At 38.3% G+C, this 12,685-nt stretch overlaps 1 protein-coding gene across 1 annotated transcript in view; it reads right to left on the bottom strand.

Annotated features, from left to right (window-relative positions):
* The window catches only part of PEPD (peptidase D), a 133,208-nt gene that overhangs the window by 117,883 nt on the left and 2,640 nt on the right, over positions 1–12,685 (bottom strand). Inside the window, exons 2-3 of the mRNA XM_084294651.1 lie at positions 10,067–10,250; positions 8,742–8,869 (exon numbers count right to left, since the gene is read on the bottom strand). Of these exons, the coding sequence (XP_084150777.1) occupies positions 8,742–8,869; positions 10,067–10,250 (312 nt within the window). The remainder of the gene's footprint in view (positions 1–8,741; positions 8,870–10,066; positions 10,251–12,685) is intronic.

The following is a 12,685-nucleotide window of genomic DNA, read 5'->3' as shown; positions in this document are numbered from 1 at the left end:
TCTTTAGGAGCAATTCAACTTTCTGCAGGTTTATCACTGGAGGAGAAAAAAGTTCATCACCATCACTTTGTAATGCTTCACATATTTTTTGTTTTCCTCAAATACAGAATGAAAATACTTTATTGAACAGTTCCATCAGTAACACTGCAGAAATGGCAGCTGCACCTTTCCATCTACTAGCAGTGGTCTGACTTACAGCTGCCAGTTTTGCTTTCTTTCATGTCATTCTAACTCATTACCCTAAGCTTGTCCCCTCATCCAGAGCTCCCATTAGCTAAGTTCTCATCATCAGCTTGTCCAAACAGGCATTCTTCCAAAAAGAATTACCATAGCTGAAGCAAAAGTATAATAGGCAAATATCAAAGACATTGTTAATGATTAAAGCAAAAGGGTTTCTATACAATAGTGTTCAAGGCACAGTGCTCTCTTAAAAAGTCCTCCAGATATGATTGCCGCAACTGAATGGAAAAACTCTCAAAGCTCATACCACAAAATCAGAATGGGAAGATTGTTAAGGCAGTGAGATGGAAAAGCTAAAACTAGCAAACTCTACAGTCAATGCTTTTGGTTTTATGGGGATACAACAATATTGCCTCCTCCATTTTACCTTAAGTTTCACATTGACACTAAAGGACATAATCCACCACTCTCTTCTTAAGAAATAAGTCTCTACTCAGTAAAGCACACACATACATACGCCTGCACGTTGTGCCTTTACAAGGCATGGAGCACACACAAATTCACAACTAGAAAGCCACCGCATGAGTTACATGGCAATTTTCCTCCTATGAGAGAAAACACATGCACAAGGAGTAAATTGGATGGAGAAGCAGAGCTCTCAGCAACTCAAATTCCACCCAGTAAACAACTTCAGGCCTTACTAGAAAGAGCTTAAAGAAAAGTAAAAATTTCAGTGGGACTACATACAAAGGGTAAGAACCTAGGCAATAATAAACCCAGATAAATAAATGCATCAGCAAAGTAGAGGTGAAGGAGGGAAAGGGATACTGAAGCAATGTTTTAATACTGTCAGAATTTCACCAATAAACTCCCTCCTCATTACAATATCATCACGTTAACAGATGGCAAAACATTAACCAAACAAGGGGGTGTTGAGAACTGCTAGAAAGAGCAACACAGGAGGCTTTACAAGATACCAGCAGATGTTCCTGACTTTGTCGAAAAAAATGCAATCACCTATATATCCAAAAGGAATTTCACTACCTAACAGGAAGATTAAAAGGCATCCAGTTAGGTTTAACACGAAACAGTATTAATGGGCTCGCTGGTATCACAGGCAGCCTCCAGCATGTGTTCTGACAACCTTAACGTTAGTCCCTTTCCACACGTCTCTAGATTTCTGTTTATCCTTTGAAGGACAGAAATGCCTGTGTACATGTAAACTTCTTTTCCCTGTTCCTTTTGATATAATCCAGAAAAATATGGATACAAAAACTACAGCAGATGGATATAAAAAATATATCAGAATTTAACAGAAATTGAACTGAAGATTGAGACTCAGGCTCACAGGGCTTGCAGGGCTGCAACTGAGGTCCCATGCTGGAGAACAACAAAACAGCAGAGCCCACATGCGTGATACTGGATGCAGGACACTGGGTGTTAGATATTGACTTCCCAAGGTCACAAACAGCTTAGGCAGAAGCAGGAAAACTACGAGCAACATACAGACTGTTGGGTTTAAGAAATCAGAAATAAATTATTGAGGAGACTCTTACAGTTCTTCCTAATAAAGGCCAAACTCTCAACAAACTCGTCTATTTTATAGGCTGTCTCACGGCTCCTGCTCAGCTGTTCCCATTCATTCCCCAAAGAAAAGACCTTTAAGCTTTCTATAAATTCTATCTCAAGAGGCAGCATCTTGATTTGATATTTAAAGGATACTATCAAGAGCTACCCGAAAAAACAAAATCACAGAAAACTTGCAAGGTGATAACCTTTGGTTTATTTCTTTCAGCAAATAATGTTTTTTGCCTCGGAGAAGGACTCTGTAGTAGGCACAGAAAAAGCTATAACAAAGGAAATTTTTATATACTGAAATCCCAAAATGATTTCCCATGGCATAATACTGTTGACAAATGCTCGTAAGAAATCTCTCCTTGCAAAAAAGGACACAAGAATTACACTGGTTAAGAGGGCAAGTATAATTTCCAGGTCACCATATAGTAACAGTGTTCCACTTCATGGACGTGTTCCATTGCATCTGTCAATAGCAGACATTCTGCTTTCACTTTGGAAGCACACCTATTTTGGAAGGAAAAGCAGCAGTATTTTATGTCCCACACACAGAAGCATTGCAGCAAGGTCCGAAATGTGTGCAGCATGTCCCATATGAAATGAAAGGAAGCAGTAATGATGTTTACAGCAGTGTTATGGCGACCTGAACAGCTCCTATCCTCTAACTTGTAAAGGAAGCAAAACCAGAGAAATTAATGAAATTTACCAAAGCAACTCACTGGACACAAAGAACCTATCCATGCAAACAGTCTCTGATCCACTGCACCACACTGCCCTAAGACAAAAAAGCACCTGGCCATCTCCTAGGAGCAGGGTCGAGGAGAAGAGCTCCTACACTGAGAGCCCCAGCACGTACACAGGCAGAGGGGTACACAGCAAGTATAACACAACCTGCCTGCTTTTCACTCACATTTTGCTCTTAAGATGCATTAATATTCATTGCACTTTTCTCTACCCTATTTTACAAAAAAAAAGTTGTTGTTTTTTTCCCCTTTGTACATTTCTCCTGATATAGCACAGTGCAGACAATACTCTTCCAGAGTCCTGCCTCGAAGACTGAAAGCAAGTGTGCTGGGGCAGACACAGCAAAAGTCCTAGCAAACACAAAACCTAAAGAGAACAGTTAACAGCAGCAGCTGAGAACGCAATTTTACAAGTGCAAGAACAGAGGCCATGCTGTAGATACTTCACTTGAGGGTTTTTTGCATCCTGCAGTGCCTCCTCGAATCCTGGCTCACGAGAAGCAAAGAGCTTTGCACTCCAACCAGGCAACTGCTCAGCAGAAGACAGAGTGGAGGTGCAGAGCCTTGTTGGAGCACTGCTGGAAAATCCCCAAGGGCACTGCTTTTGCTGCAGCTTGCTTTCCTACCAGCAGCATCTGAATCCTTGGAGGAAAAACAGATGGCATGCCTGATCAAAGAAAACTTGGATTCTCTGATATTTCAAAATGTTATCAGGAATTTATACCGCTGAACTCTATACTCCTACTAGTGCATTAAATAAAGTATATATATAAAATAAGAAATGCCTGGTGCGGGTTACCAACATTTCCTCTCTTACCACAGGCATGAGATGTGCACAGGCAAGATTTAACTTTCCTCATGCTGTGGTTTAAAGCCACATCTAAAAACTCTGGTGCAACACTGTTAGGCAGATTTACTTCGTATCCATTCTATTTCTCAACACACCTAAATGAAAAAGAGGAGAGGACAAAGAAGCACTTCAACACTTCCTGAGTTGCATCCAATTGTGCATCCAGCCAAAGGTGCACACTGGTGTGACTGCAAATCCATGGACTGATATGAATTTTTTTTTTATAATCTTGTCAGCAAGAAACACAAAGAAAGTTAAGCATCTAAAAAGCAAAGATTTATACAAATAATCACTGAAGTAAACATGATAGGAACAGTACACATTTGTCCTGGATTAACGAGGCTTGTGGGCAACTGCAACACTGAGACAACTAAAGTGATAATTTGAGAAGTCAGAGCACTAGAGCAGCACTATTTAGAGAAAAACAATCATCAGTGAAGTGGCAAGCACAATTCAGACACTAATTAGTCTACAGAAGTATTTTTTTATCCACAAAGTAATACCGTAATAAATGAATGGAAGACAAGAAACAGGAATCACCACACTATGGAAAGAAACAGAATCTTGGAAAATAGGCAGCACGGGGAATTAGACGAGTCATTATCGTCAATCAAAAGCAACGAGCTTTACCGGACAGAGTTCCAAAAGGACTGAATGAAGCAACAGATGTACTACCAGAATAATAGTAAAATATTTGATAAATATCTCTCTGAAGAACCTTACTTTCCCAAATCAACTCAAATTGGCTTGGGCAGGAACACTATGATGTGACCTGGACTTGAAAGGCCTAAAGCAGAAAATAAAAAATAAATAAAAAGACGAGCTTTTCAAGGGCTGGGAAACCCTCCAACTACCACGCTGAGAAGTGCTGTATCAATTTAGACTGATGTTCTCAGAAGTTAAAGTGATAAACAGCAACAGACTGTAAGTCTTGATTAGTAGGATACTGCAAAGACTGAAATTAGTTCTGATGGTATTCAGAAGCAGAAGCAGGACTGATATGTTCATGAGATCCACAGATGGTATTTGCAGGTGGTAACAAACCTTGCAAATAAATTGCAATTGCTATTTGGTACAAAACAGTAATAAGATGACCTAAAGCAATTAAAAAACAAATTTATTTTTTTTTTTGAATAACAAAATAAAAATGTTGGGTAAGGGAATGGGGTAAATGTTGGGAAAGGATTGAACTGATACACGTGGAAAAGGAAAACATCAAGTATATTTTACCTTAAAGGAAAAACTGCCAGACAAAGTATCAAGGGATGACATGCCAGATCAGTTCAGAAAGTAAAACTAAGACCCTCCTAAGAGTATATTGTCTGGATACACAGTTCCAGAGCACATTACAGAGGAAGGGGCCTAGAAGTAGAGCATCATTAAAACGTCTAGAGAGTTTTAATCATTCCTTCATTCCTGCAAAATCTGCATCAAGAACGATTAAGGTGGTTTACAGCTTGTCCCCTACGGCACCCACATACACCCCTCTACCTGTCAGGGGTTGTCTCAAATCTGAGCTTAGTACAAACTGAGAGCGGGCTTAGTACAAACCTTGCCTTCTTGAAGCCAAACCTTGGGCCAATCAATGCACCAGCCTCAGCTGCCAAGACACAGCCGGATAAGCATACCATGCTGTACACAACACTCAGTTATTCAAAATACAAATGCCACAAAAATTCATGTATCCTCATAAAGAAGAACGAGAAAATTACTTCTTCGCATCTAAGCTTCTAATTTTCATGACCACTTATAGTCTATAGGAAAAAACTAAAACATGGAGCCTTAAAACTTTTTTTATATAAATTCTTGGGAAAAAGTAAATACATAATTTTGCACTATTTTCAAAGGGCAGTACAATTTGATAGCTTTGCTGAACTCAGGCAAGTTAAATAACCAAAACCAAGGTTTGATTTTAGTTATAATCTGCTTTGAAAATGTTGACAATGTTTGAGAAGCTTCCTCATTAGGTCACTGCGAAATCTGGACATTTGTAAGGCATTTCATTGTGTTTTACTGTAGCTCCAAAGTGCCACACCAAGGTTATACTTGACAAATACAGATAGCTCCCAATCAGCTTCATGGGAAAATATTACTTACATCAGATGCAATGTTAATGTTGTTACACTTACCAATTAGCCATCAGGGCTTGAAAGAAAACAAAGGAAATTGCTTATAAATATTGCTCTGTCCCATTTAATATGTATTTCTAAAGTTAGAGAATGAAAGTGTTAAATATTTTTGTTTTCCATTAAAAACATTCTTTAGGTGGCAAGGCAATTAAGTTATTTTGGCATCCACTCCACATAAAGCAGCTGCTGTACAGTATGTTTTACTTTATAAAATATCTTTAATCAGCACACTGACTAGTTCTGTCATTTATAATTAAGGAGGTAAATGGCAGGTGCAGCAATAATTAGTGAAATTGAAGTCTCTGTGCAAGACATACAGTCATACCAGCTTAATGCTTCCTAGGAATAAAAACAATTGCGAACAGCTTTGCACCACAAACTTGACTGTGTAAGACTGTGCAGAAAAAGAGGGGCATTCACAACACAGTTACGCTTCTGAAGCCTTTGCAATTTTCTCTTCTTCCAAAAGTAAAAATAGAAAAAAAAAATCAGAAGAGCAAAACCTTATACTCAGCCATCCCATGAAAGTCGTGGTTTCTGTCTTACAAATAATTGGAGGGGTAGTGGGCAGAGTTAAAAAAAATAAAAATCAGTAGATATACAAAATGGTTCTTTTAGTTGTCATCTGGAAAAAATCTTTTCAACTAAAAAATGGACTAGCCTAACATCAGGAGAATTACCCATGCTCAAAATTTAAAAAGAGACTGACTGTTGTTATTCCTTCTCAACAGGGAAGTAGGACAACCAGTCCAACAAATACCCTCATAACAATTCTGCAATTACCACTTTTTTTTTTTTTTTGAGAACATTCATTGTCTAAACTGTGAGTTTAGTTAAATCTCTCCTCCCTTTTAAATCTGCAGGTTATTTCTAGCCTGAAGGACTTCTAAAAATAGCCCTACAGCTATTTACAAATCTTTAGAGCATACACATTCAGACAGAAGCCCTACAAGATGAGTAACATTCCCAAACAAGTGCTAGTTCTGGCACCACTGGTACTACAGGATACTGGCAGATAGCAGCCCAGGATGGTGCAGTCATCTCCTCTCTGTTCACCAGCAGGTGAGCTGGTGAGAGTTCCTACACTCATCAGCATGCAAAATTACCCCTTACTTACAGAAGCAAGTGCAACTGGCAAGTTAAAAATAATTCTAGTGTTCATGGTCTCTGTTATAAAGTAATAATCCATTCATCTCCAACCAAATGCTCTCATTGGCGCTTCACTCGTTTTGGCCAACCTAACACTGCAATTTGAAAGAAGCAAAGTAGTCCCACTTTTGCAGTATTTAATGGCAAAAAGGTTAACCTTTCTGACTGCCATATTACCTAAATGATGTCTCTGATGGAGCCCAAAGGTATGTCCTTCAAAAGTGGAAGCACATTGGAACATTACACAAGACTTTTCGTAATGCAGTAGGAGCAAAGAGCCTTCTGCACTTATTTTAACAGAATCTGTGTATTTCTGACTAACTCAAGTAGCAGATTCCCACATCTGTATTAAATAAAGGGCAGTATAAATAGCAGACAAATCAACCTCATGCTGTACTATGAACTAGAAGACCAGCTATAGACCTCACTACAATACCAACCTTGCAAATATCATACAAGGGATTGCATAGATCTGTGCTTTATCAACGTCAAAGGAATGTTTCTTCGATGGGCAGATCGTACCTTCCACATGCACAGAAAAATGCACTTCCAAGGGAAACTATAGTAGGTAAATAGGATGGAAGGCAAATTGTTTTTCATTCAGTGCTACTTTTGACTTAAAATTGACTCTTCTGGGAAGGAACACAATCCCTAGCTGTGTGCAGTACCCCCCGCCAACTAACTTATGAAGCAGAACTGCTGCTGCCTCACAAATGAGTTATTCATCCGTCCTTCTGACAAGCAGAAGTACATGGCCATGGCTGACAGAAAAGAAAACAAGATCCAAACAGAAAGATGCAGGAACGGTAAGGAGGAGAATTTAGAAAACAAAGACACTGCAATAAAGGCAATTGCTTCATTATATTCCACAAAAAAAGTCACAATGGCAATAAACCATTTTTACCCAGACCTGTAATTCTGTAAATGAACCAATAACAAGTGTTGCACAACAAATCAAAAAGGCTACCATATATAAACAACACCATTTTGTTTAAAAATATAAAATGACACTGTGGAATTTCAGTAATATTATAAAGACTTTCCAGATTAGGTATGATTTGCATGGGTATGAAACAGCTGATTTGAACTAGCAGAAAAGAAACCAGGAGGAGGAAAAAGCTTTGTCTGTAAATGCGAACAACATCCACTAGGGAACAGTTTACAGGACATGTGGGAGTTAAACAGCAGCTACCCTCCCATACAGGTGCAGCACTCAGCTGAAGTATTTCAGAGAGCAGTATTTGCATTTTAAAGTGATCATAAACAATTTAAGTTCCAAGGCAGGTCTAAGGGAGTGATATTCAATATAAACGCTCTGAGAAGGCAGCAGCCATGCCCTACCATATGGTCTAACAGTTCAGCATATGGGATTGGTTGCAATTGTTTTCCTTTTCCCAAAATTAGCATTAAAATATAAGTGATAGCTTCAATTAGAAACTAAGCAACCTGGGCTTAAAAGATTAAATTAGAAGTAATCCAATATTCTGAGACCATGTAGACACCAAAAAAAAATTTACAGCTTGTTAAACAGTATAAATACTATTAAGATTGAAAAAGGAAATGTGCACATAAATAAATTAATCCCTTCACTACTATAGCACTGAGCAATATTTACTACCTATGTGGATAGAAAAAGAGATGTTTATGGCATACTCACATAATAGAATTAAAATCACATTCCCCAGTCAGATGGTTCATAAAAAAATAAAAAATAAATAAAAATATCAAAAGCTAAACTACCTCCTCCCACTTCTCATTAGCTGAGAAGGCTGCAACCTGGCAAAGCAGCTTGAAAAAGTCTACTTTACTAAATAGCTTGTTCTGTTTTAACAGAAGACTTCTACTTTTCTTTATTGTTCAGCTTCCTTTCATAGATACCAGGAAATTCATGGGTTTCAATTGGACACGTATTATCTCCAGAATGGTGGTGGATCATTGGATGTCACCTGATCAATACCAACTGATCATATTTTGCATCATTGCACAGACGAATCACTACAATTCACACCAAATGATTTGGAGGCATCTGATTAGAATCAGGTAACATTTCAGCTCTTCAGACAATTGCATTAAATACCCAGATACATCTTAACACAGTTAAAAGGTATGTCTTACTTTCCCATCCAAACTGCATAACTTTCAGGGAGTTGTGGAACAAAAATCATGGATCTTCCAGTATCAACATCTACTGTTCCAAAGCAGCCTGCTTCAGTTACGCCAAAAGTCCAGTGAAAGTAAGATTCCTAGGTTAAGACAAAATATATTCTTAAAAGTAAACCCTCATTTCTACCAACTCTAAAAATACACTACACTACATACTGAAAGAGATCTATTTTGCTTCTGAAAGTAAAGGAAGTGGTTTAGGTTTAAAGCTTTTCAGACTGATTAGTGTTAGGTTTTAATAAATTCTTCTGCTGGCAACTGGAAATAACCAGAGATTAATAAGCTACTATAGGAAATAAACAACAGTCAACTCAGCATAATAATACACTTTCTTCCAGTCTAGAATTAGGGAATGTAGTATCAGGAAGAAATAATCATGTCACATGGGACAAGGCAAAAGCAGAGTGCAGATTCACTGGGTTGGTCCTGAAGTGAAGACTCAATCTCCCGCAGAGAAAAAGGAAGCTTCAACAGCTCTTAGCCAAGAATTATTTTAAAAACAAACATGCAATAACAAAATACCAAACAATACAAAGATGAATATTGGTACGGACAGGCATACATTCTGATACCCTGAAACATGCATCTCTAAAAGCAGACCAATAACTACACCAAGATGCACACTATATAGACAGGAATTTATTGTTTTTGTTTCTTCAAAACACAGAACTGCTCAATTAAATTCATAAAACAAAATGAATCTGTACTAAGAATGTGTTCATCATGAAATTAACAAGTCATTAAGTCCTCTCTGTGACAGGAGAACGTATTTAAGGAAGAGTCTAATCCAAGAAGACACGTTGTAAATTCTGAGATACATCCTGGTATGTGGAATACGCTATCTATAAAACAGTGAATATACTTTAAATACATTTTTCTATGAATTAATTTGGTTTAGGTCATTGTAACATGTTTCATTACAGAAAGAAGGTGGTTTTTTTTGGTGACAAACAAGACTGAAAAAAATAAGACATATTCAGTTGCTGCCTTTAATATTATGTTAAATGATTATGTTCATTTTGTTAAATGTTGTTGTTAAACAACTGGTAAGAACTGCTTTAGGCCCTTTAAGCCACATGAGCCCACATAGGAAAGCATTGAGAGGATAAGAGTAACCAGAGCTGAAGAGGCAATGTAACAAAGAAGCCAATTTATTTCAGCAAAGCAAAGCAAGGCACACATCTGAGATAAAGGAAGAATAATTAAAAATGGTTTAAAAATTCATGCAGTTAAAGGCAGTTACTTAATTTGATTTGAAGCTCTGATTCAACCCTTACCTGGCGAAACACGATACCAGTATCAGTGCAATATCTCTGGGTTTCTTCTCCACCCTGCAGCAGAACAATTGAGTTCTTCTGGACATCCTTATTCTGTCTCAGGCGATCACACAGCCGTCTTCTGTTCAAGGCAAAGAGTGCTACAGGCACTTTCAAGGTGTCATTCCCCAGCCAAAAAGAAGGTCTAGAAGAGATTTTTTTTTTAATTAACAGTTAATGGAAGACAGACAGTGGTTAGCACAATTCAGACACGCAGTTTTTGTTACTTTAGTAGAAAAGATGAAGTTTAATGCAACTCAACAAACAAGACACTAATCACTCGAGGGGAAGAGATGCTGCATACAACCAGTGCTCTCTGGCTACAATTAGACATTGCTCACACGAGTACCAAAGGAAAAAGATGGCAACAAAGGATACGACTGGCTGGAGCTATGGCCCACAGCATACCACATTACCTTTCTCTATGTAAAGTAACATGAAAAGTAGACACAGACAGTAGCGACAGCCTAATTCTGCTGAATAAAGGCAAAAGAAGAGGGAAGAAAGTGAGTTCTGCATTACTGAAAACAGAAGTGAAAGGCTACGCTGTCTGGCAAAACTTCATCGAGGCCCTCTGGGAAGCAAGCGCTGAAGTAGCTGACACAGGAACCGCAGGGAGAAGACGACAGTCAGCAGGCGTGGGGCGAGTTCCCCACGCTCGTGCAGTATCTGTGAACCCCCTGTATCTGTACCTACGTTTACTCTTGCACGCACAGAAGCAGCTTCAGTGAGCGAGTGAGCTCATACATATGGCCAACAGGAGCGTGCCCCAGGTATCAGTGACCTCCTGCTGTACAGTGCTACCTCGCTCGGGCAGCACAACACGGCCCAGAGCCTACAAAGTTCCTCAAAGACTGTACTCAACAGAGGCTGTCTGGAGAACGCAGTTTAAAGGGAGACAGCTTGCTTTTAAAATAAAAGAGTTATTAAGTAATTAAGGTGTTTAAAATACTACAAAAATATATTACTGATTAATTCGCATTTGTTATAGGTACACACTTGCACGTTTTGGAGCTTAACTATAGAAGCACTGTAGAGCTTGGTGCAGGATGTTTTTTTTAATTGGACAAGGTGAAAATCTAAGAGTATCCCCGTTTTTTTTTTTTTTCCCTTCCTTCATGTTTAACGTAACAAGGTTGTACTTTGGAGCTTCAGTGTTACAGATGAACACTATTTTATCAATAAAACCTATGCCTTAAGTCCAATTTGCCCTTCCATCTCCGCTTCTCTCAGTTTATTGAAGACATTCTTCTGAATGGCTGGACAGTCATTTTTTTTTATCAGATAATGCTTCTGGATGAGATGATAGAAAGCTACAATTAAACTGTTAGTGTGCTAAAATGACAGACCGGACTTAACCTTAGAGATGCAGAGCTCCATACCTTAATTACTATATAGTTTTCAGAGGCAATCTGAAAAGTAACCTTTGATTTATATCTGCATGAAATAATCTCCTGAAAGGCTTTATCAGCATCAGAAATGTAAACCTTATAATTTCATACTGCAGACACAGCATAAAAGAGCTAATAAAATATTTTATTTTACTTGTTTATAACTACTTTATATAACAGTGTAAGTAATTTTAGAAGGTGAAAGATTGCTCTTACTAATCCAATTTTCAAACTGTCTGCCTGGGAGTTCAGCTGATGGTGCACAAAACCCAAATGTATTTATTTTTATTACTTCCCCCACACACCTGATAACCCAGCAACATGGCAGGTGATAATTACAAGGGCTGCAGACTACCTATTGAGGCACATTAGCATAGCATGGAAGCACAGCATAAGCTTTCATCTTGGAATACCCTGGTCTCTTGGAAGAATGAAGCGAGTTCAAATAATCCTAGCAAAAACTACTGAAAATTCAAAATCAGACAGCAAACCTTACACAAATTAAGGGGAAGACTTTTCAGGTGCAAAGCAGTGGCTCAGCAACTTGGCACTGCAGAAGATGTTGAAAACTGTTATCCAAGCAAGATCACCCCTGGAGTATTTCCATACAGGGGATTGGAGATCAGATGCTCATCTTATTGCAAGTATAAAAGGCATGAGAGAACATAATCTGATACCTTATGCCGTAGGTTACTCTCAGATCTTTGTATCTGCTAATAAGAAAACAAACCCAAAAAAAAGGGCAGAGGTTATAGCACAATCTTTTTTATGTTTTGCTTCAGAGGACAGAACAAAAGACACTTCCACTGTAATTTTACTATCTTCACATGTTTTTTTTTTTCTCTGGAAAAAAAAACAGGCTCTGACCTCCCTCCTCCGCTAGGCCTACAACTACAACCCAGAGCTGATAAAACACTGCTACAAATGCATTTTCATCTCTGATAAGTTTAGCATTAATGCTTTTACTGCACTTAAAACTTTTGACAACCAAAGTGAGACTAAAGGAGAAATAATGATGTCAGGCAGGAATTCTTACTGGTAGTCTCCTTGAACTGCTTCAAAACCATCTTTTAGTGTGGTCTTAACACTCAGGCTGAAATGCTTTACGATATAAAATTATTGCTCTTCTGCACATTTTAGCTAACCCCATGACAAAAGAGGGGTTTTCCTTTTATGTACATACCTGATC

The sequence above is a fragment of the Netta rufina genome (assembly GCF_964035555.1).
Source record: "Netta rufina genome assembly, chromosome: 13".
Classification (NCBI taxonomy): Eukaryota; Metazoa; Chordata; class Aves; order Anseriformes; family Anatidae; genus Netta; species Netta rufina.
Note: the sequence above shows the minus strand (reverse complement) of the source record. Positions and strands in the feature narration are given on the sequence as shown.